Source organism: Anabrus simplex, chromosome 1, assembly GCF_040414725.1.
Source record: "Anabrus simplex isolate iqAnaSimp1 chromosome 1, ASM4041472v1, whole genome shotgun sequence".
NCBI lineage: Eukaryota > Metazoa > Arthropoda > Insecta > Orthoptera > Tettigoniidae > Anabrus > Anabrus simplex.
In genome coordinates, this window is record NC_090265.1 from 212,970,842 (window position 1) to 212,997,428 (window position 26,587).

At 38.6% G+C, this 26,587-nt stretch overlaps 2 protein-coding genes across 2 annotated transcripts in view; one reads left to right on the top strand and one right to left on the bottom strand.

Annotated features, from left to right (window-relative positions):
- The window catches only part of LOC137503216 (uncharacterized), an 89,433-nt gene that overhangs the window by 22,061 nt on the left and 40,785 nt on the right, over positions 1-26,587 (top strand). The gene's annotated exons all lie outside the window — the stretch shown is intronic.
- Positions 3,063-26,587, bottom strand: part of LOC136885730 (leucine zipper transcription factor-like protein 1) — a 219,344-nt gene continuing 195,819 nt past the window's right edge. Inside the window, exon 7 of the mRNA XM_067158469.2 lies at positions 3,063-3,610. Coding sequence (XP_067014570.2) covers positions 3,473-3,610 — 138 coding nt within the window. The 3' untranslated portion in view covers positions 3,063-3,472. The remainder of the gene's footprint in view (positions 3,611-26,587) is intronic.

Here is a 26,587-nt window from a genome sequence, read left to right on the forward strand (position 1 = left end):
GTATTGTAGGCCTTCACATTTAGTTTTTTTTCGACTTTGTGATATTTTATACTGTAGTTCTTTATTCTGCGACTTCACAGAACGATTTTCATTAAATTCTGTTTACCCATTTTCTCGTGACTTGGCACTGATATGGACTTAGCAACAAATGCTCATTACCCTCCAACACAACCTGCTACTTCCCATCATCACAATTGAAATGTTTTTCCTGGAAGTCGATTTTTGGCCGTGGCTTCCTTCGAGATGAAAGCAATACAGAAACAAGTGATAGTGCTGGCAACAGCAGTGAAAATGAATGTGATGAAACACACAATGAAGGTAATGACCAGGATAATGACATTCTGGTGTTGCAAGAAGAGGCCTTCCTTCTTGTAGATTATAAATACAAGTTGAGGAACAAAGAGCATATGAGGCAGTATTTTGGCATGGATGGGATGTGGATGTCAAATACTTGCACCCATATAAGAACAGCAGAAAAATGTTTGTGTTCCCTAACATCCCTAATGAGGATATAATCACTAAATAAAAAAAAATAAAAAATACTTCCAGCCCAAGTTGAGAAGAGAGGAATGTTTATTTTCAGAGAAAATGTATTTTAGATTTATAGGCCATGGCAGTTACATGTTCATTGTATCGACATTTTTTCATTACGATTTGCATAGTTTGTAACAAACATTATTAAGATCTTTCAGTGAGATTTCTGTGCAGTTTTGACTATTAATATTTAGATTTAGAAAGGAAAATTTTACAATTACATTATCAGTAAATAAAGATCGATCAGTAAAACATTACATTTATGATTTTAGCCATCTAGTCATATTTTGGACACCCTTAGAACTCTTTAATTACCACAACACTAAAGCAGAAAGAATGTAGAATTAAAATAAAGGACTTTTTGTGTCCGAAATCACCTAATACGCTTTGAAACTTCGGACAGCGTTTTAAAAGCATGCGCGTCTGAAATCACTACTTTTTGTTTTCTCAGGAACACATATGTTGGCGTATATTTTTCATTCCAAGGGTATTGTATTAATTGGATATATTCCTCATTATTAGGATGATAAACAATATAATTTAAGATTCCCTTCGTGAGTTAAGATGAAAATAACCTCAAAACCGTCCGAAATCACCCCATTTGAAGGTACCCCAGTTTTTATTGCATTGTAACACAACCCATGCAAATACAAGAACATCGCTTTCATTCCGTATAAAATATGGAAGGTCATTCTCCATTAGTAGACAATCAGGTAAATGTGTGTATAAAGTTAATGAATGTCAACTACATTATTTCGAGTCTCTGCTGTAAATGTTTGAATACAATCTGAGCTAAACTGTTATAACAGTGAATTTTTAAAGAAATTGCTACATTTCCTTAGTGCTCACACCTGAGTCACCTCCGTGTGCTGGGTAATGCGGCACTCAAATGTCTTGCATCACTGAGGGGTTAAGTCCTTTAAAAAAAAATCTACAATGCTAAATGGCTGGTTGTCTTTGCATAATGTAAGCTATTTTCCTGGTAATTACCTTCGTCCGGCTCCATGGCTAAATGGTTAGTGTGCTGGCCTTTGGTCATAGGGGTCCCGGATTCGATTCCCGGCAGGGTCAGGAATTTTAACTATAATTGGTTAATTTCGCTGGCACAGGGACTGGGTGTGTGTGTCGTCTTCATCATCATTTCATGCTCATCACGACGCGCAGGTCGCCTATGGGAGTCAAATCAAAAAGTCCTGTGTCTGGCGAGCCGAACTTGTCCTCGGACATTCCCGGCACTAAAAGTCATACGCCATTTCATTTCATTTTACCTTCAATTGATCCATCTGCTAATTTAAATTTGGATTTACTGCCCAGAAAAGATGTGAGAGTAGGTTGGCTAGAGTTTGAGTATTGTGATGATGATATGATAAAGAGGGCAATGACTTCAAAATGAAATGAATGGGCACAGGTTCTTCCACTGGCACAGTCATCACTGATAAGATCTAATTTGAAATAGTTCCACACTTCACTGATCTAAAAGGGGTATATTATGAAATGCACCAGCACCTGTCACTTCAAAATAGCAACTGACTTGAATTTTAAAATAGTAAACAAAAATCAAAGTAAGGTTTCATACTAAAGGTGCTGACACTTTATCTATAGGTTGCTTCCTTGCTTGTGATTTGATAGTATACATAGACCACAGCATTTAATACTGAAAGTCTCTGTCATTGATTACACCCAGAACTAGTTTATTTGTAGGCGGGAGAGAGGTTTCTCCATAGCCATCCAAATTGAAAATAAATAATACTACAAATAAGTGCAATATCACATTCAAAAGTATTTTCCTCATGCTCAAATTTGGCATGTTTTATTGGCCTAGTACATGACTTTTAAGAAAATTTGTACTTCACACATACAGTACTGGCACCAGAATATCTGCAGAACTTTGTACGAAGGTCCCTTTTATTACAGGATTAGTAGAGCTATGAACAAACCCAATTTCTTGCTATACCTGCTACATGCTATTTTGAAACTTACGAGTTGAGATAAGTGCTTCATCCGGTACTTCTGCTACTTCTGGTAAGTTGACAACAATAATTTAAAATGTTAGTACTCTATTAACATAGTATCAACAAAAACAACAAAAAAGTCATCTAGGTATCTAAAGTATCGAGAACCCATCTCTAATCCTACTGTGATATTATCTGGACAGATGGAGGGAGTAATAGAAGTGCTTTGGGCATTCATCATCATCATCATCATCATCATCATCGATCATCATCATCATCAAATTATTATTATTCCAAAGACTCAGCTTTGTCACCGCAGCCATAGCTTTCTATCTTGAGCCAGTTTCTTCAACTCGACGTAGGTCTTGCATTTCATCCTCAGAAGCAAGTTATTGAATTCATTTTAATTTTTCTTAATAATGCTTATATTTTTACTTTCAAAATGTACAATTGACAATAGTGTTCTTTTTCCAGTTCATTTACTCTCTTTCCTAAGTGCCTGGGATTTGGGGGAGTGGAAAAAAAGAGAAAAGAAGAAAAACCTGTTTCAACTGAAGAATTTTAGAGACAAACCATATTAAAACATTTATGAGGTAAAGAAGACATTTATTCAATGAACTCCAGTATATGTGAACAATTCTCAAAATAATTCAAAGCAATTTCATAAAACAAAAATTAGATCTCATAGATGTTACAATAGAGATTCATAAAAGCATTTAACTTATTTCACAGCTACCATTATCACCTCATGGACGGACGGATTGGAATACAGGACATAATTGTACTTACAAATTCTTGAGTTCGTGCTCTTTGACTAGATTGATGTGAAAGCCCTTAATTATTAATTATTATATGCATCTTTGAAGTATGGATGGATAGTTTTAGGCATTAAGTGCCATAAATGGTAATCAGTTAACATAGTACTTGCACACAGAAGACACAGAGTGCTCTTTCATCAAGTGTTGTAAAACTGACTAACATATAGACTAGTCTTCTTTCCCATCATCTTCAATTTGATATTCTTGCAATTTCTTCCGTAGTTCTTTGATTTGTTCATTTTTCTTAGTTAACATCTTTTTCATATTGCTATAAGCAGCAGTTTCACTGAATTTTCGTTCCAATTCCTGAAAAGAAGATATTATTTTAAGTACACACACACAAAATAATTAAACCCCTGAACACAAAGTGTAATATAAAGAAACTATATCTAGGTTCAATAAAGATTTGGTGGTATAGTGACTGATTTTCATGCTTAAAATAAACTGTGAACGTTATGCACTTACAGATTGCCAGAAAAAAGTATAATAAATATTGAAATGAAAATTTGAAGCCACAGCAAGTCATCTACAATTACAGTCCCATGCAAATTAATCGGAACAATGGAATTTTTAAAATTATTTCCCCAATGGTTAGCGACAGTGTGCTAAGCATGACTTATTCTCAGTTCCTGCACTCTCTACACGTTACTTGCACTGTTATTCAGAGTTGTTAAACTTGTGTGGTTGCTGTGGATAAAAGCGGTATTTATTTCGAAGTGAGTCACTTTGGAGGATTTTTGAGGTGGTAGTAATATCTATATCTTCAATGGATACGACTCCCAGGAAGCGTAGTGCGATTATAGCATTATCTCAAAATACTTCTATGGCACAAAGAGTTAGCTACAAAATTTGGCGTTGGCACTATAAATAGAATTATTCAGCAGTACAAACAAACTGGATTAATTTCACCAAAGAAAACGGGGAACTGTGGCAGGAAAAAGAAAACAACGTCAACTTGATGATTGTTTTCTCCTCAGGAGAAATAAATTAAACCCTAGGCTAACTGCTGGTGACTTTGGGACGTGAACTGGAGGAAAGGGGAGCGAACCTGGACGTTTTTAATGTTCGCAGTAGACTTCTGTTAGCTGGAAGGAAAGCCTGCAAACGTCAAGAAACACCTTCTAACAGGAGAAATGCACTAGAAACGTCTCTTGTGGGCACGCAGTCATCACGACTGGACAATGGAACACTAGATGAGAGTTATTTTCAAGTGTAGGGGCAGAGGGTTCAAGATGTGCACTAAGCGAATAATGAGTCAGCAACTTCAAATCATTTGCAACAGACCTTAAATCACCCCGTGCAGAAGATGTTTCGGGGGTGTTTCACACATGAAGGATTGGGACCCTTAGTACATGTTGAAGGGATGATGAAATCTGACCAGTACATCCAAATACTGCAAAGAAGAGTTGTTCCTGAGTTGCAGAAGAGGTTTCCAGATGGTGACAGAATTTTTCAGCAAGATCTGGCTCCTTGCCATACTTCAAAGAAAGTGAAATATTTTTTCATTGAGAACAATATTTGTTTTTTGAATGGCCAGGGAACTCTCCTGACATAAATTCCATACAAACTTGTGGGCTACTGTATTTGCAAAAGGAGACTTGTAAAACTTGACGGTTCTACCAAAATATGTATGATAGATTCTCTATTTAAAGTGTGGTTCCATGATGATGATGATGAAATGAAAAATATGTGCTCAAAATTTGTGGAATCAATGCCAAATCATGTGGAAAAAATGATAAAACATAAAGGAGGACATTTTAGCTATTAGAAGGTATTCAAGGTATGTAATATGATAAATTCACACAGGACTGCATAAATAAAATGTATTAAGCAATAATCTATATCTGTCAACAGTGGTATTAAAACTTTGCTGATCTTGTTCCTTCTTGCATGGAGGTTTGGGCCAGCTTGTTTAACAGCACTTTTTACTTTGAGTTTGTATGTCCAATAACATATAAAGTATGTGTAACCAACTGGGCACAGCCATCCACTTTGTTCATTTTTTTTCCTTGCTAATCAAATACCAATCCTTGGGTGCTTGAAAGTGGGATTTCAACCCACTTTTATTCTCAAATGTGTCACTTGAGGCTGAGTGCACCCTAGCCTAGTCTCAAATTTGTGGCACAGCCAGGAACTGAATTCAGATTCACTGGTCAGTAAATTAAAATACTTAATTCTCTATCTTAAGACGGGATTTGGGTAAGGGATGTGACAGCTGAGAGGCATCAACACTGGCTTTTAACCAAAGGGGGCCATGGTTCGAATTCTGACCAATGCATTTATGACCTTTTAAATAAGTCACGTCGCCGTGGTGTACATTCCATATAGCACTGGGGGTCCCATGGCTATGATCACATTATCAACAGTCACATAAAACTACAAGCTTGCTTTGCAGTATCCAAATTTGTAACATAGGACTATGGGCTCAGGTACAATGATGTGTTGCGTTACGCATCTTCTGGTAATGCCCAGATCCATCTCTTGTGAGATACAGTGTGCAGAGGGAACTGTGTCTCCTGGTATGGATTAGATCAAGTAACTTAAGTATGCGCACTGCCAATAATGCCACTCCTTATCCAGCCAATCCCTGCTCATACAGTAGGGTCAGTTAGTGTATGCATTTAAGTGGGCCTGGCAGTATGACAGTATCTTCTGGCTCAGTGAGGAAATCAACAACTATCTCACATCTCATTCCCCTAGTATGCCTCGTGTGACACCTACGCTATCCTATGATGGGCGATGGTGGATCTGTTGAAGATCCAACCAGTAATTATACCAAGTACTCAACAAACATACATCTTGGTAATTTATTACCAGCCCAGGAACTTCTTGAGCACCGAGCAAGTGGCTATGCGGATAGGGTCGCACAATTGTGAGCTTTACATGTAACAAGCTTTAACAGCTTCATTTTTCATAAAAACTTGTTTTGACTAGAAAATAAAGTTTGTTCAGCACTCCACTCACTCCACCCTATTTGCCCCGCCCCTCTCCACAGTACAACATACTACTAGATTTTAACATCCAATAGGAGGGATCCACATCACTCCACAAGCCCCTCCCATGCTTCCTCTCCTCTCTTTGCGAGCAGTGTGCTATACCCATGACCACAGTCCTGAAATAGTGTTTGATGACAATGGACTTAGCATTGGCAGTCTAGATAAGTACAGAAGTTTTTCATTATATTAATACTTGTAAATTTATTATTTGTCAATACTGGTTCATATTATCACTAAACACTCTATCATTGACAAATTTACATAACGTTAACAATACTGTACATATATGCGCATGTTTTAAGAGATTTGATAGAATCTGAGGATGTTCTTGTAGAATGAAACATGGCATTCTTTGTATAATGGAGGTTTTTTTTACAGGTATGTTTATTTATAGTGTTATCATTTATATTGAAATTGTTGTGTGTTTGATAGACTGGAAAGTTTTTATTTTGCAATTTGACTAAGTCAACACTGGAAAACATAGCTTCATCCTTAACAAATTATTCAGCCAGTCAGGCAAATTACAAAGCCAAAAAACTCAAGTCACTTAAAATCAAAATCATGAACATTGACCAATTAATTACATTTAATAAGAAATGTCTAGAATTAAAGCTTGTTCCTAAATACATACCCATAAAAGATAAACCCACAACTTTGGCTAAAATATCAACATCTCAATCACAATTATTATAGATCAGAAAAAACCAAAACCAAACCAAACTCCATGGCACTACAACCCTTGAAGGGCTTGGGCCTACCAAGCGACCGCTGCTCAGCCCGAAGGCCTGCAGATTACGAGGTGTCGTGTGGTCAGCACGACGAATCCTCACGGCTGTTATTCTTGGCTATCTAGACCGGGGCCGCTATATCACCACCAGATAGCTCTTCAATTCTAATCACGTAGGCTGAGTGGACCTCGAACCAGCCCTCAGGTCCAGGTAAAAATCCCTGACCTGACCGGGAAACGAACCCGGGGCCTCCGGGTAAGAGATTACAGATCAGAAACAAAATTAAATTTGTGTACATAAAGAAACAGGAAATAAATTCTACGCATCCATTTAAACCTAAGCAACTTATGGCACCACACACAATGGACATCCTACTCCAACTTTTTACACGATTAAATTTAAAAAGAAGCAATCAAGAAACAGAAGGTCATTGACAATAAATTACGTAACCTAATGAATAAACAGAAAAATTCAGAAAACAATAACCACGACAAAGTTGCTAATTTTTCACCCTACATTAATTACCAGATCAGACACTACCTTTTCAAAGAATGAAATAAATCTATTAGAGAAAGGACTGAAATTCAATTGCCAGGAACGTCAGAATGAAAACAACATAAAACAGCTCAATACTGACGTAGAAATTGCTTGCAACAAAATCCCATCTACTCAAAGAGAAATAATTAAAAAACGTAGCCACCAACGAAGCCCTAAAAATAATAGCACAAGAAAATTCCAGCAAACAACCGAATTGTGCCACTCAATACTCAGCATTAAAAACAGTTAAGAACAAAATTAAAAACGACAACCTAATTGTTACGAAAGCGGATAAAGGGAACACAACAGTCATAGTGAAGAAAGATGAGAATATGGAAAAAAATAGAATTAATCAACAACAACAGAACTGTGAGTTAGTGTGGGCGGAGCTACTCTTTCCTCGACGCCCTGTACTTGTGGGATGTTACTACAGACCACCAAACAGCCCATTCTGTGACCTTGAACAGTGCCTGGACTCAGTCATTGCAGCTCTGCCTCATGGTGAAGTAATTTTAATGGGCGACTTTAACCTGTCTATAAAGTGGTCTTCTCCAACTACCGGACTGTCAGCTAACAACTGTGACACATACTTTATAGACAGTTTTATTAATGGCCTCGGACTGAAACAGTTTAATATGTACCCAACCCGTGGACCCAACACCCTGGACTTCATACTCTCCTCATTAGAACTTAAAACAATAACCCCAGGCAGAAACCTTTTCCTGTGCGACCACCAGTCTCTCGATGCTACATTCCTTCTTCCCCACCCCTCTTCAAAGCCTCACAGCAGGACATCCTACCGCCCTACCTACATCTGGCGACGTGCCGACTGGCCTGCAATGTGTCGTGCCCTGGAATGCCTTCCCTGGAGTCTGCTCGAAATAGCTGACATCGAATCGGCTCTTGACCTGCTGTACGACTGGCTGCAAGCTGCAATTAAAGACTTCGTACCTGCACAACGGGCTACTACCAGCAAACATCAACACTGGATATCACATGAGACCAGACTGATACTGTTTAATAAAAAGAGAGCTTGGCGCCTGTGGAAAGACTTCCCTAACCCACACACTCACAATACTTTCGTTAAAATTCGCCGCCACGCGAGGTTTATGGTCAGAAGAGACTACAAAACACACGTAGACACTGTCACTGAAAACGTCCGCAGCAATCCCAAGCGCTACTGGAGTCTCATCAACACACGAAGAAGGACGGAGCGGATTCCTGTCAGCGTGAACCACAACGATGCAACAGCAGACGGCGCCGATCGCAATGAACTGTTCAACAGGTATTTCTTCTCCAACTTCTCCCCTCCCTTACAAAACCAACCGCTCCCACCCATTGGTACAGCCTCAAACAGAACCCTATCAAGCATAACTACCACACCAAGTGAAGTTCATGACCTTCTTCAAACTCTTCGTACCAACAAAGCTACCGGTGCCGACACTATAGGTCCTCTTTTCCTAAAAAATACTGCCAGTACTCTTTGTGTCCCTCTATCTAAATTATTTAACAGATGTTTTGCCGCGGGCTATTTTCCTAATACCTGGAAACAGGCAAATATTGTTCCACTTCTCAAATCAGGCAACAAATTTAATGTTTCATCTTACCGACCAATTTCTATTCTCCCCACACTATCCTTTATCTTTGAAAAAATTATACACCAGCGTCTCCTCGCATTCACGTTGCCGTATATCTCAACCAAGCAGCATGGTTTTCTACCAGGTGGCTCTTGTCTAACAAACCTAGCCACTCTGCATAGCTTTGCATCACACGCCATTGCAGCTAAATCGCAGCTGGATATCTGCTACGTAGACATTTCGAAAGCTTTCGATTCTGTAGACCATACTCTGTTGCTCCATAAACTCTCCGAACGATTTAATATACATGGCAGTCTTCTGACCCTTCTTTCTGGCTTCCTACATAACCGTTGGCAGAGAGTGGTAATATCAGGCACTTCATCCTCATGGTTACCAGTCACGTCCGGTGTCCCACAAGGCAGTACTCTTGGCCCCTTGCTGTTTTCTTTGTTTATGGACGATCTGCCGTCCGAACTCAACGAAACAGCCAATACCCTACTCTTTGCTGACGACTGCAAGATATTTAGGGAGATCAGGAATCCAGGAGATGCAGCTCTGCTACAGTCCTCGCTTAATGCCCTCTCGAACTGGTGCCGTACTTGGAAACTTATCCCCAATCCACAAAAATGCAGCCACATGACCATAACATTACGTAAATCTCCTCTACCGACATCATATTACCTACTCGACAAGCCCATCACCGTAGTTACGCAACAGCGTGACCTAGGTGTAATATTTGATACAAAATTACAATTTAAGACCCACATAGAAACATATACAACCAAGGCCATGAAATTACTAGGCATTCTCTATCGCTTCACAGAAATTTCTGACCCCATTGCTCTTCGTCATTTCTTCCTCACGATCATTCAACCTCTCTTAAACTACTGCTCTCCTATTTGGACAACAGCCTCCCCCTCCAATACTAAGCAGTTAGACAGAGCAGTGTCCTTCTTTGCTGCAATTGTAAGGAACAGAAACCCCAAGCTCAGAAATCTGTCTACGCAGCAGGTATTAATGGCAATTAATATGTCACCGCTGCACATCAGGCGACAGGTAGCTGACCTGAGTTTCCTCCACGGGATCTTAAATGGGCATTACCGCTCGGAACATCTTGTCTCACTCTTCTCTCTCCGCGTTCCTTCCCGCTCCACCCGAACCAAAGACCTTCTCCACATTCCCCACACTCAGCACTCAATACTTCAACGATCTTTCCTAATCCGCCTCCCGACACTCTTTAACAATATTAACAGGAGACAAGAACTCGATATAGCATCAAATAAAAGTGTATTCGAGAGGTGTGTAAATAGCCTCTTAAAGATAAGTTGATGTGAAGGGATTATACCGCCATCTTGACCCACGACGACTTGGCTATGAATATGGACATTCTTATGGTTTTCGATTTGGACAGTTGTTATTAGTAGGCTGTGTACCTGATCTTGTTATATTTTGTTATGTTTGTTATATTTTATTATGAAAGTTTACGTTGGTTAAATAGTCTGTTGGCAGTGCAAGTGAAATTTGCTCAGTGTAGCTGTATCTTGTGCTTTGTGAATAAATAAATAAATAAATAAATAAATAAATAAATAAATAAATAAATAAATAAATAAATAAATTTCAAAATGAAATAAAACAAGCTATCAAGGGAACAGATTTTATACTCACAAAACAAGAAAAAGAAAGCCTCACCGTAAAAAAATCCCAAACTCCCCACACTAAGAGCCCTCCCCAAACTACACAAAAACTTGTGCACCATTAGCCTAATAGTAAATTTTACAGATGCGCCAAGTTACAATTTAAGCAAACAACTGAACCAAATTCTAAAATAGAAAATCTTACTTAAAGAAGATAAATCCATTAAAAACAGCCTAGAACTAATTAAAGAACTAAATAAACTTAAAATAACAGATAACACATGTATGACATCCTTTGACATCACTAACATGTACACTAACATACCAATAGATGAATCCATCAAAATTATCAATAATCTTCTTAATTAAAAGTTAGAAACTTCATTATGTTCCGTATTGAACTTGGATTACAGTCAATTGAAAATGTTAAGCTTCCACCTTTTCAATACAATGTCAATTTATTGTTGTAATTTAGATCACATGTTGTTTATACAAGATTGGTACTAGTTTCGACGCTCATTGTGTATCATCATCAACCAATGAATCAACTGAGCAAATCACAACTAATCAAAGAAAGCTGGACTATTTTCTTCTGTATCAAGACTTAACAACTGAGTTACCTTATCAGATATAATAGAATTTTACTTTATGGTCAGACGCACCATACTATCATAATCTTGTACCACAATTTTAACTTTTTACAATTTGACATTTATCATTGTAGGTGCTGTCATGTGTATTATATTGTTCTTTGATTAGTTATGATTTGCTCAATTGATTCACTGGCTGATGATGACGTGCAATGAGTGTCAAAACTAGTACCAAGCTTGTATAAACGACATGTGATCTAAATTACATCAATAAATTGTCATTGTATTGAAAAGGTGGAATCTTAACATTTTCAATTTACTGTAATCTTCTTAAAGAAAACATTTCACTGCAAGAAACCAAAGAAATTATTAGCCTTCTTAGAACAATGCTACAGCAAAATTGCTTTGCATTCAACGACAAAATCTATTGCCAAAAAGAACATTTTTCTGAATAACTTTAAAAACATCTTAATGGGCCAACATTCAAAAGGAATCACACACTGGAGCAGATACATAGATGACGTCATATGCATATATGATAATGAGATCACTAATGCACACCAGTTATTAAACACACTAAATTCTTTACACAAGTCCATCAGGTTCACAATGGAGCCAGAAACTAACAAGAAAATAAACTATTTTGATATTACAATCAGCAGTAATAATGGCAACCTATCTTTTTTTTTTCTAGTTGCTTTACGTCGCACCGACACAGATAGGTCTTATGGCGACGAGGGAATAGGAAAGGCCTAGGAGTTGGAAGGAAACGGCCGTGGCCTTAATTAAGGTACAGCCCCAGCATTTGCCTGGTGTGAAAATGGGAAACCACGGAAAACCATTTTCAGGGCTGCCGATAGTGGGATTCGAACCTACTATCTCCTGGATGCAAGCTCACAGCCGCGCGCCTCTACACGCACAGCCAACTCGCCCGGTGCAACCTATCTTACAAAGTATACAGAAAACCCACTGAGACATCACACATTATTGACGTATCGAACTACCCATACACACACAAAATAGCAGGATTGAATACAATGATACACAGAGTTATTTCCTACCAATGAGCACAATGGATTTCAATGAAGAGATATAAATCATTAAACAAACTGAAAAAACAAAAACAACCAACCATCCCACCAGGCACAGTAGATAAACTATCAAATAAACAAAAGAAAAATCCACAGGAAATCACCAACATGACAAGAAAAATATGTGGTTCTCAACTACGTTAACAAGAACACATACAAAGTAGCTGATATTTTCAAGAAACAAGGTTTAAAAGTAGCCTTTAGAACAAACAATACACTACAGAGACACATCAGCAAATGCAACCTAAACAAAAAAGATTCTTTCTCAAAGTCAGGAGTCTATGAACTCAAGTGCCAAGACCCTAACTGCAATGCCACATATATAAGTCAAACAAAATGTAATTTTCACACACTGTTGAAAGAAGGTTCCACAGCGCTCCACTTGCTTCACCCTATTTCCCCTGCCCCTCTCCACGGTACAGTATACTAGATTTTAACATTCAACAGGAGGGATCCACATCACTTCTCACACCCCTCCCAAGCTTCCCCTTCCCCTCTCTGCGAGTAGTGTGCTATACCCAAAATTTTCCACACACAAAAACGCGACCAGATATTCGGCATTCAGCCTTCGGTGAGCACATATACGACAGTTCACACCATTTCACAAACATCAACACAGATCTAAAAACTTTACACATCGAAAATAAAAGTAAATCATTGAATATAAAGTAAGCAATCAAAATTTACATTGCAGAAAATACTAACATAACCAACCTAAATGACCATACACACTTTAAAATTCCCCCCTCTTTGCTCTACTTGATATCTACACAACACTTACTCATTAAATTAACATTTATCATTATAATAACATCTAATAGATATTCTCTATTTCAATTCCATACTTTATTTACTTAAAATCATTAAGTTGCCTTCTTCCATATTACATAAAAGTACATTATAGCATGAAGCAGGTTTATAACTTTCTCTCCTCTCCAGTGTTGAAAGTTTTTTTTTGCAAGTTGCTTTATGTTGCACCGACACAAATAGGTCTTATGGTGACGATGAGACAGGAAAGGGCTAGGGGTGGGAAGGAAGCAGCCATGGCCTTAATTAAGGTACAGCTCCAGCATTTGCCTGGTGTGAAAATGGGAAACCATGGAAAACCATCATCAGGGCTGTTGACAGTGGGGTTCGAACCCACTATCTCCCGAATACTGGATACTGGCCACACTTAAGTGACTGCAGCTATCGAGCTCAGTCAATGTTGAAAGAAGGTTCCATAGCACTCCACTCGCTCCACCCTATTTCCCCTGCCCCTCTCCACGGTACAGTATACTAGATTTTAACATCCAATAAGAGGGATCCACATCACTCCACACGCCCCTCCCATGTTTCCCCTCCCTTCCCCTCTCTGCGAGCAGTGTGCTATACCCAAAACTTTCCGTTTGCCTTCCCATGACCACAGCCCTGAAATAGTTTGATGACAACAGACTTAGCATTGGCAGTCTAGATAAGTACAGAAGTTTTTCATTATATTAATACTTATAAATTTATTATTTGTCAATACTGGTTCATATTATCACTAAACACTATCATTGACAAGTTTACGTAACGTTAACAATACTGTACATATATGCGCATGTTTTAAATGATTTGATAGAATCTGAGGATGTTCTTGTAGAACGAAACATGTCATTCTTTGTATAATAGCGTGTATTTATTAGAGGTATGTTTATAGTGTTGAAATTGTTGTGTGTTTGACAGACAGAAAGGTTGTATGTTGCAACATAAAATCAAGTAGTGAATATTTAAAAATAACTTAAATACTGTATTTAAGCGGTCCACCTATTCAATACATACATAATTTATTACAGAACATGTTTCTTCCCCTACGGGAAATCATCAGCTAGAATAAATCACACAATACATCAGATATAAAATTACATTAATAGATTGGTAAGACAAATTAAAATACGCTTTTATACACAAGGTCATTTAAAATAACATATTTGCAAATTTGATTAGAAAGTTGTCAGTAAAACTGACGTGAATTGTCCATAAAATTCTTGATAACAAAGTTTGTAGAAACTAACATTTGCATTTGTAAAATCGTAAAATGGACATTGTGAGCTTGCATTTGGGAGATGGTGGGTTTGAATTCCCACTGTTGGCAACCTCGAAGATGGTTTTCCGTGGTTTTCCATTTTCACACCAGGCAAATGATGTACCTTCATTAAGGCCACAGTCGCTTCCTTCCCAATCCTAGCCTTTCCTATCCCATTATCACCGTAAGACCTCTCTGGGTCAGTGCGATATAAAGCAGAAAAAGACGAATAAGAAGAACTTCTTGAGCAACGTTACATAATATTTCAAATTACATTTTGAATTTTTTGGTCATATCCAGTACATATAGTAGGCCTACATACCATAAAGGTGTTAGGTACAAAGTAAAATGGCCAAGCACACTTCAATGAGACCCAAAAATGTAATCTTCACCTTTCAAGATCGATACTCTACCAACTGAGCTCTGCTGGTCTACGAATTTCTGTTTTGTTGGCCAGGAAACTTAGCTATATGCCTGGCTCTACTACCAGCACAACTTCAGAGAGTGCTAGTCACTCACCTGGGCTGTTCTAACCGAATATTTAGTTTTCATGACTGTACTATACTGTACTACAAATTAAGTTTTCAGCTCTTTGGCATATACAGTAAAAGTCCATTATAGCGAGAATTCACAACAGCAGAAAATTTACTTGCTATAACGGATTGTCGTTATATCCAATTTTTGTACAAAAGTCGGAAAACCCCCCATACACATTAAAATCGGTATGAAACGGCAATCAGTTTGTTCAATACTTGCTTTTCCGCTGATGACATCCTTACTATGACTTACTTGTTTGTTATTTTTCAAAATTCGATACTACGTGAAAGTGTATGTTTAATTTCATTCTGAAAAAAATTACAGCTTTGTATTTCTCCGAATCCAAGACGAACCCCTTTTCCTTGAAATTTTTATTAATCAGGCTCAAAAAGTGTGTTGTAAAATCATATGAATGCCTCTGTTGTACAGTACGCATTTTTATACAATTTTTTGACGCCAAACATTGGCTTTTGTTATGCCGCATTTTTTTTGCAGCTGCACAAATATTCTTTATTTTCGCGGGTTTAATGACCATTAACTTAAAATTGGCATCATAATACCGAAGAGAACCCGTTGAAAATTTGCCGGCAACACCTATTCCATGCGTCTCTACAATCCGGTGATCCGTCAGGAAAATATTCTTGCTGTCTATAAAACCTTTACGGTACTTTTACTCAGCATCAGATATAACAGGCTACCGCTACACGCACATCTTGCTTGCCGGGTTCGGCCAACTTCAGCGGATAGCAAGGCCTAATCGCAGACGTTGAAGGTCAGCGAACGAGTTTATTGTGCCATGGTATGGCCTTTCTACCCTTGCGTTTTTCATGCACATACCTCTCAATTTCATTTTCGACTTCTTTAAAGCGTCCTTGTTGCGGACCACTGAATGAATTTTTTGTATCTTTGTCTTCGCGCTGACGCCAAATATTGACTTAGTTACGCCTACGCCATATCTTCTTGCGGCTGCACAATTATTCTACATTTCCGAGTATTTAATAACCATTACTGGTAACTTAAAATTGGCATAATATCGAGAACCCGTTGACAATTTGCCGGCAATATCAGTTCCACGTATCTTTACGATTATCCATCACAAAAATATTCTTGCTGTCTATAAAACTTAATTTTACTAAGAGTCAGGTACAGTAGACGTGTTATAACTCTGCCTCTGAGTAGCCGTGGCCTTTCTAAGAATTCAAAGCCTCGCATATTTTGACGCCATTCTGCAGATTTGAGAAACGTTTTTGTAGAGGCTAATAGAATCTCATTTCTCTTCTCACTATTTCCCGAGATCCACTGACGTTACACACAGGCACTGTAAAACCGGTTGTCACAGCTAGCGATGTATAATAAAGAGGCGGTCGCTTATTGTCAATGAATTTTGTGTGTGCGTGCGGGGGTGAAAAGAACCAACGTGGTTACAACAAGAGTTACCAGTGGTATTCATTACTGTTAGGCCGCGAATGCAAGATGACCCGTGATTTTTCGCATGAGATTCTCCTAACCGTATATGTGTCATAAAAACATATTTGACACGCATGTAGAGAAATGATACCAATATAAAAGGTCCGTTATTGGACATTATAAATTCTCCAGCCAACTCATTCCTGGTTGCCAGTGTTTTGCCCCCGTGTGCTAGGCCGGGCTCGTCAGTTGGCACCCAGCACACCTACCAAGAAGCTGGCTAGTGCATACTGTGGAGGCCACTGCGTAGACTAATTGTAGCCACCGGCAGTGCCAATGCAATGCAATATGAGAGACCCCGTCTCACTATCAAAATTTTTAAAATTGATGTCTGCTTGGCCATCGGATGATATAGATGTTGATTCCCATAGGGAACCTGAATTATTTGTTCCGAATAAGTAAATTTATAATACCAATATAAAAGGACATTATAAATTCTCCAGCCAACTCATTCCTCGTTGCCAGTGTTTCGCCCCCGTGTGCCGGTGGCTACAACTGCTATCGGCCACGTTATTTACGCATTTATTACGAAAACTTGTAATTCTCTTTCATGTGAATTTTCTTTAGAGAATAGCAGTCGTTGGGTAATACTGATCGACTCCAACATCGCCTTCGAATGTTGACGAGAGAGCTTGCAAATGCACATAGTGAGAAAACTATACCGTACGAAAGATGATCGATTGCATTTTGTGGCAAACATGCTTCAAGCGCCACTAGAGAAACAATAACCTTCTCGCTATAAATTTGAAATAGGTATATACGTAGTATGATGTTATTAAATGATGTTACACACTTTTTCTACAGTTTATAATATTTTTTAACAAATGTGTGTTTTGAACTTGGACTATTTGAAGATAACGACATTTTTTGTTACGGTGAAGAAGAGGGACCTCTCACTAAGAAGAATAGGCATTGCTAGGGCCTTACTGGAAAAGAAAAGTAACACACAACAGCATATAGCTGAAACACTCAGTATTTCTCTGCAAGCCATTAGTAATACCAAGAAAAGTATTGTGGTGGTCACCTATACCAGCAAAAATTGGCAGATGGCCACAGCTAACCACGAAATCTACAAGGAAACTCAATAATCTTACAGTATCTAACTAGAAAGCAACCAGCAATGAATTGTCTATGAAGATGGAAGAGGGTGGGGCACAGATATCTTCTGCCACAGACTATGCCTTGCAGGTTTAAAGGAAAGGTGACAAAGAAAATCCAATGTCACAATCACAACAGCAGTTGAGAAGCTTCAGTGGGCAGATTCTTTAAAATTTGGAGTGTTGAAGGTTGGAAAAATGATGAGTATTACTTTATACAGCTCTTGAGTAATTTCTGTGACTATAAGATTTTTAAAATTTACCCATGCAAGTAGTGCCTCTTTTTTTATAATGAAGTGGAAAATAATATCCAGCTTAACAATTGAAAAATATAATTCACTATCACATAGTACAGTGTAATTTTGCAACCTAACTACTTTGCTTTTGATTCAGGTGTGCTTTAGTGATTAATCTACATTCTGAGTCGCAGGAGGAAAAATCAGGAATGAGTCGAGCAAATGATGAAACATCCAACTTTTATCACGGCATGGAGCGCATTAAATGGCTTGAGACTGGAAGGTTGTACTTTGTGGAGGGTACAATGAGGTATGATCAGTACCTAAAGTGCTGGATCAAAGGCCACTCCCTTGAACGAAGGAGTGGTTCAGCTCAAATTACCATAGTGGATTTTCATGCAGGATGGGACACCATTTCATAAGGCAAAGAAAATTACATTCCGCAAGAAAAGAATCTTAAAGTATTTGCTTGACTTGGTATCAACCCTGACATGAATCCGCTGAAATACCTGTGGGCTACAGCGAAACATAAAATTAAACAGGAAACCATTAGATAGATTTGGTAGAGACATTCACAAAAATATCGTATCAGGATGAAACCTTCTAAGGACAGTGCAAGCTATTGATAGAAAGCATGCCAGCTAGAGTGAAAATGCTCCTAAAGGTCAAAGGCATGCATACAAAGTACTGAAAATAAATTTTGACTCATTTTGTAACTTTCATTTCACTTTTAACCTAGAATAAACCATATTTTTGTCTTTACCGTAATAATATGTATACCTCTGTATGCTTGCAAGGCCTAAGGAGTCTTTTAATTTCATTTCCACTGTTTTTTTCTGCCAATACCCTCATTCTCGGAAGAATTGGACCTATTCCTCTCTTCTGATTATAGCTGAGGGAATGGTTGCCCATTTGTACTTCACCTTGAAACAGTACTCACCATTTTCACCAATATTTTGGGTTTATCTTTGAATTACTATTCAAGAAGATGTTTTTGGTAATTCATTTAGTTTAACACTATGTGCCCAGACTATCTAAAATGGCATCACTCTTCTGTGCTGATATGATTTACACTCTCAGAGAAATAATCACAGTTAGTTTCTGCTATAAAAAACAAAGTCATCTCTGTACAGGTCATGAAGGCCCTGGGAGGAGTGGAAGGTAAAGGCTTTCACTATCTGTAACCTCGGCACTTACTGGGGTAGAGTGGTTAGCTCTACGCCCTGCCGCCTTTGTGCCCAGGAATTAACCTGGTACTCATTTTTGGTGTAGGCTGAGTGAACCTTAGAACCATGTGCACCTCTAGAAGTGGAAGTCTAGTTTCTTAAATTTTTCGACTTCCTGATGGGGAATCGAACCCACGTTCCCTCTGAGTGAACCGAGCACGCCTTTACCGCCTCGACCTAGTTTCTGCTATAGCACTATAAAATTTTATACAGTATACATATTCTAGAAAAACTGGTCTACCATATGAAATCCATCAACAGCCACGTCTGAACTAGCTAACTGCATATGCTTAAAATATTTTGTCCCTAGGAAAGATGAAGAAATCTAATGGTGGAATAATAATGTTACATGTTTCATGGTTTTTGGAGATGCTGAGGTACTGGAATATTATCCCATAGGTTTACAAGCCAGTAAATCTACTGACACACAGCTGGTACCATATATATGAGCACCTTCAGATACCACCGGACTGATCCCGGATTGAACCCGCCTACGTCAGTTCCGAAGGCCAGTGCTCTTCTGTCTGAGCTACTCAACCCAGCAATCTACTTTAGAAAAAGAAACTGAAAAACACCCTACGGCAACAACTGAATTGATAGCAGACCCAACCAGACTTCAGGCTTTTAGCCTTTACGCAGTTGAATTTTTTTCTTTTCTTTACTTTCTCTATCTCCTTTTTTTTTTTTTTTTTTTTTTTTTTTGACAATTTGCTTTACATCGCACCGGCAGAGATAGGTCTTATGGCGAAAATGGGATAGGAAAGGCATAGGAGTGAGAAGAAAGTGGCCCTGACCTTAATGAAGGTCTAGCCCCAGCATCTGCCTGGTGTGAAAATGAGAAACAATGGAAAACCATTTTCAGGGCTACCGACAGTTGGGTTCGGACCCACTATTTTCCGGGTCCGAGATGGAGCTACGCGTCCCTAAATGCACGGCAGTTGAATTTCAAAGTTTGCAGTAGTAGTATTACTAATAGCAGCACACAGGCATGCAAAATGTGGTAGAAATATCACTACCAAAAGGTGCATATGTTAACTATAGCAACTGTCAGTGGATATACTATAGACATGCATCAATTGCTGCCGCATCTGCAAACATCTCCACTGACAAAGTAACTAACAATGAATATACCATTATGTTAAGGTTTATAAAAGGAGACAAGAGTTAGTAATGGTTAAAGAGGAAAATAATGGAATTATTAGCCCTTATTAATAGAAATCATAAAAGAAAGAGAATCTCCTCATCTAAGAATTAAGATATTGGCTAAAGAAAGGCAAAGCCCTTGTCAGGAATGAAAATAAAAGACCCCCTAGTCCAGTAGTTCTTAACCTTTTCTGTGTCAAAGACTGCCTCAAAATTCTGATGAAACCTATGAACCCCTCCCTATCCTATAACCAACATAAGGACATAAACACAACTCTCCAGGCAATGAATATACATTTTACTGTAAACTGTTTGCCTCATATAGTACATGACATAAACAATGTATGAATAAACACATTGTCACAGAATATGAAACCTAACCTAAATAATTACTGGAGCACAAAGAAAGTTTTATATTTCCCTATGTTTGGTGAAACAATGTCTAGGGACAGATTCAAAAACATTTCTAGATATTTACATTTTTCATCACTGGAAGGCAATGACAAATTGAAGAAGATTAGGCCTATAACTGACATGGTTCTACAAGCCTTAAAAAAAAGTAGGGAAGGAAGTATGCATCGACAAAAGTTTGATGGCATTTAGTGGCAGGCTTTCCTATATACAGTTCAATCCTTGAGCTCAAATTGGAATAAAAGTTTACAAGGTATGTGATTGCAGTACTGGATATCATCTCAATTTCAAGATATACACTGGCAAATGGACAGTTGGTACAGCTCTTCTACCTCTTCCACAAATTATTGAAAAGGAAAGCTCACTTCACACAGGAATTGTTCCTACAATATGTTTAGCTGCCAGAGAGATCTCCTGTTGAAAGGCCATCAGGAGCCACCGAGTGTCTGTTGCGTCTGCAGGCAAAATTCTGGACATATTTCATAGGAAAAATACCTGCAACATCAAACAGTAGGCCATCCCGGAAGTGCAAAGTATGTACAGCCAAAGACAGAAGATCAAAAACTGTTTACCAGTGCAAGAAGTGCTTTGTTCCTCTTCTTTTGGAAGAATGTTTTGAAACTTACCACACAGAAAAAAACCTGTGGATGCCCCTGAAATGTTGTATTCAGTTGTCAGTTTGGCCATATTAAACATATTTTTAAGTTAGGAAATAAATAAATAAAAAAATAAAAAACAGTAAAATATATTCCAGTGTTCTGATCTTCCGGAACTGTCATCTCTTACATTACAACTAAGCTAAGAAATATTTAGTCACAGGGGTCAAACACGTTCAAAATAAATTCAAACTTTTATCCACTGAAATGGCTCCTGGACTTGTATTACCTATCTTATGACAATGAATCTATGCATATAATCCCAGTGACAGCACATTGGATTGTCATTGTTATCTCAACACGTGTTTTCCGCCAGTTTTTCATTCATACTGTAATGGTTATGGCGTCCGCCATGCCAATTCACTACGCGCCGGGGGTGTCATCGTATCGGCCCCACCCCCCTTACGCTCGAGCGCGCCAATCAAGAACAACACTTGGTGCTAGACCGGCCCTCTCGCCTCGGTCCGCGGTCTCACAGCAGAGGACAACGGAAATTACTCGACTATTAATTTGGAGTCTTCTATCTCGCGAGGTTCCTGGATACATCTAGCATCCAGACTGTTCTGGAAGGCCTAGAGCAGGTATATAAGGAGAGGAATAACTTGCAGTGACAGTCAGTCAGTCAGTGAGAGTCAGTTAGTGAGTGAGTGAGAGCGAGATTGAGTTCGCTGGAGCGCAGTCAGTGATAGCCTGGGCTGAGAAGTCAGCCTGATAGAGTATCTGCCTGTTGGAGTCGAGGACTCGTTCCTGTTTCCCTGATGTCGTGTGTGTGTGTGTGTGTGTGTCCCTTGAGACGGACTGCTGGAGGAGAACCTGGAGTGTTCTGGAGCAGCGCGAAGGGAACACTGGGTGCCGACGTATGCGGACTGCGAACGGGGTTCGATGGATTGAGTGAACAGCGGTTACTATCCCGACCTGCAAGACTGACGTGTAGGCTGTGGACCGTGACAGCGCTAAAGAGTGTGACTGAGTGGCTGAGTGAGTGTAGTGTACATGATCGATGACTCTGTGTGTGTGTGTGTGTGTGTGTGTGTGTGTGTCATTGTAGATGGAACATAAGAGAAACTAAGAGAGAGAGCGTGCGAACAGTGTAAGTGTGTGACCGTGTACATGTGTAAGTAATCTCGGCTATCGTCTGTGTGAGTGTAAATCTGTAATTGTAGTGCTAAGTTAATAAATCTTAGAAATAGGACGCTTCCAGGTTCTGTACTCATTTATTTACCCCGCCAACACGTTACAATACCTTCCCAACGAATGCAAAAAAGAAAAATCGGGCTTTGATTATATTTGACTGGGCATCATGCACACATGGACAAACAAAACTGGATAAAGAATTAGGAGAATATCAAGCAGGGTTCAGAACTGCAAGGTCTTGTGCCGAACAGATACAAAATCTGAAGACTATCCTTCAATATACCAAGAAAAGATGTCGACAGTGGGTAGCTATCTTTGTCGACTTTCAGAAGGCATATGACTCCATGGATAGGATCACACTCTTCAACACCTTAACTGGGACTAAACGAAACTATTAATAAGTTGGTGCAAGCCACCCTGCACAACACCACTTCAAAGTTAAGTTTAGAGGTCAATTATCAGAGAGCTTCACAATCAAAACAGGGGTGAGGCAAGGAGATGGTATCTCATGCATATTATTTAACTGTGTCCTGGAAAAGCTCATAAGAGAATGGACCAGGTCATTACCTGAGAACACCGAATTAAGGATAGGGCTTAAATCAGACAACCTGGCCTTTGCTGATGACCTTACTTTATTAGCAAACGACATGCATGAGGCCACTGTGCAGCTTCAAACACTGCACTCTATAGCAGCTAAAGCGGGCCTTATGATCAACATTCGAAAGACCGAGTTTATCACCAACATCAAAGATGCCCCTACAAGAATGGGAGTCAGTGATACAAAGCATATCAAGAGAGCTAAAAATGTGAAGTACCTCGGAGAGTGGATATCGGAGGACCTAAGTGAAACAATGGCTCTTGAACAAAGGAAAATTAAATTAGACAAGGCCTACCGTGCCTGCAGAAAATTGTATGCCTCAAAGCATTTATCAAAGAATGTAAAACTGTGACACTATAATGCAGTAGTGAGACCATCAGTCCTCTATGCAGCAGAATGCCTAACCCTAACTAAAAAAGAGCCCACTGAGAGCCCTGGAAGTGCAAGAACGGAAATTCCTGAGAAGAATAATAGGGCCAAGGATCCTACCAGATGGAAGGCGATGGTACAAACCCAACAATGAGCTCTACCAGCATCAAGAAAACCTCATAGATGCCATCAGAAGAGAATGTCTGACTTTCTATGGACACCTATACAGAATGGATCCTAATAGATTATCCCATAAGATCTTCAAGGTTGCTAACAAAGGCAAAGCTACTGGATTCCCCTGGACTAAACACGTGGACAAAGATCTGGCAGAGCTTAATATTAATCAACCCACCATTACTGACAAGAATGCATACCGTTTAATGATCAAAACTAAATCTTTCCTAACATCCCTTACATCAGCTAGCCACAAAAGAGCCGGGAATTGGACAGAGGATCGCAGGAAATAATTCAGCAATAAAATGAAGGAATACTGAGCCAACAGGAAGGCTCTAGAGGCCACTAGGAACACAATCCAGTACGCTAAAAGGGGCAGACGACAAAAGCACAGATAGAACACAAGCACCGTGCTCCACAGATGTCTAAACGCAGAGAAAAAAAAAAAAGAGTTTTGTCTGTACAGTGCTCAGAATTAAAAATTAATGGTATCTCTGCATCGGTCGTGTCGAGAGTAACAAGTAAATGCACTTGGTAATTTTCTGACATCTCTGTCTGTCTGTATATATGTATGAACGTGCATCACAAGAAAATGGCTGAAGAAAATGTAAAGAAAATCGGTTATACAAATTGTATAAAGTCAGTGAATGACGCACTGCAATCTAGGCTATAAATAATTTTGATCACGAATGCAATGGTAGTTTAGGTGAAGGCCTAAAATTTAATTCTCAAAAGTGGTTCTATTGATAACTAACGTTATATAGAATTAAATTTATGATCATTTATGTCTTATACATTTTTATTGTACTGGCTATAACAGAGATATTCATGAATTTCGATTTTTGTTGCCAAGTCCATATCAACACCGAGCCATGAGAAAATGGGTGAGCAGAATTTAATGAAAATCAGTATATAAAGGCTGGGAATAAGGCACTACAGTCTAAGGTATAAGTAATTTTATTCACGTTTGATGAAATGGTAGTTTAGGGGCAGGTAAAATTCCTTTTTTAAATACCTACGTTATTGGTCCTATTGAATAGTAACAAAAGTTATAGAGAATGCAATTTCCTATCATTTATGTCTTCTACAGTTTTACCGTACCGACTACGATAACAGAATTCATGACTGTAGACTTTTGTTGCTTAGTCCATATCAATGTGGCATTGCTAAAATGGAAATATTGTTCAGTCATGTTAACTGGTGGTGGTTCTTGTTATGATTGTCTTAAGGTGTAAAGCAACATGGTCATCGTTCCATATCGACAAAAAAAATGGTGAAGATAATAAAAAATGAGAAAAAATCGTAAAGGAACGGTCGCTTGAAGAATTTGTCATGAGGGAGATATGAAAGAAGGAAGGAGTCCCTTTACAGTACATATCCTAATATCACAGAGTCAGAAGAAAACTAAATGCGAAGGCCTAGAATATCTAAAACTCCTAAAACTGATCAATAATAGCATTACATTGACCTTTGTTTGTTGTGATGTGATTTCTCTCTTCTGCTGCCACTCATCTCTGATAGATGGGATTACTGCTGTGTCCCAAGTAAAACAACATCTCTGAATACTACAGAAAGTAGCTGGGTAATTAGATAACTATGCATAAGCTATATGATTGTCCCGTTAACGACGGGTAATACAGCTAGTGGATAATATGCATAAAAAATTGGAAACAGACATAAGAGTAAGAAATAAGTTACCGCAAAAGGACCTTGACAACATTGTAAGCTGGACAGCAGGCAATGGTATGATGGTAAATGGGGTGAAAAGTCAGGTTGTGAGTTTCACAAAGAGGAAAAGTTCTCTCACTTTTAATTACTGAATTGATGTGGTGAAAGTTCCACATGGTGATTACTTTAAGTACCTCGGAAAGGAAAGATAAGGAAAGATCTCCATTGGGGGTAATCACATAAAAGGAATTGTAAATAAAAGTTAGAGAGCTGTTCGTATGGATATGAGGGTATTTAGGGGTTGTAGTAAGGATGTAAAGGAAAGAGCAAATAAGTCTCTGGTAAGATCAAAATTAGTAATGTTATTTGCTTTACGTCCCACTAATTACTTTTATGGTTTTTGGAAACGCTGAGATGCCGGAATTTAGTCCCGCAAGAGTTCTTTAACGTGCCAGTAAATCTACCGACACGAGGCTGGCGTATTTGAGCACCTTCAAATACCACCAGACTGAGCCGGGATAGATTAAAATTAGAGTATGGTTCCTGTGTTTGGAACCCACACCAGGGTTACTTGATTAGAGAATTCGAATAAAGTCCAAAGAGAAGCAACTCGATTTGTTTTGGGTGATTTCTGACAAAAGAGTAGCATTATGACAATGTTGCAAAGTTTGGGCTGGAAAGACTTGGGAGAAAGGAGACGAGTTGCTTGACTAAGTGGTATGTTCCGAGCTGTCAATGGAGAGATGGCATGAAATAACATTAGTAGAAGAATAATTAGTTTGAGTGGTGTTTTTAAAAGTAGAAAGTATGAATTGGGATAAATTTGGGTAAATATTCCTTTACAGGAAGACGACTTAGGGATTGTGATAATTTACCAGGGGAGATGATAAATTTCCAGTTTCTTTGGAATTATTTAAGAAAAGACTAGATACAAAACTGATAGGCTATCTGTCACCTGGACGACAGACCTGAATGCAGGTCTGTGGTGATTGATTAACTAATTGGAAAAATACTTTACATTTAACTAATTGGAAAAATACTTTACATTTGAGGCAATGATGATAATGACATCATTTAATGGCAATCAGTTAAAATAAAAACTAAAATACAATATTAAAAGAGGATATTATATATTTTTTCAGAAAACCACTCAGGCAAAGGTTGCCTCATCCTTCTATAAGCATCAGGCGATTACTCGTGAGTATTGAAACATGCTCGTTTAGCATGTTCATAACATGTAAGTTTTCCTGTGATTGCTAAGAGTTTTAATCAACTCTTGTTTGATTTCACTTAGCTATTTCCCAAACTGTAACACAGAGGGCAGCACCCCTGCTTTGAAAACGGATGGTCCTTCTTTCCGCAATTCT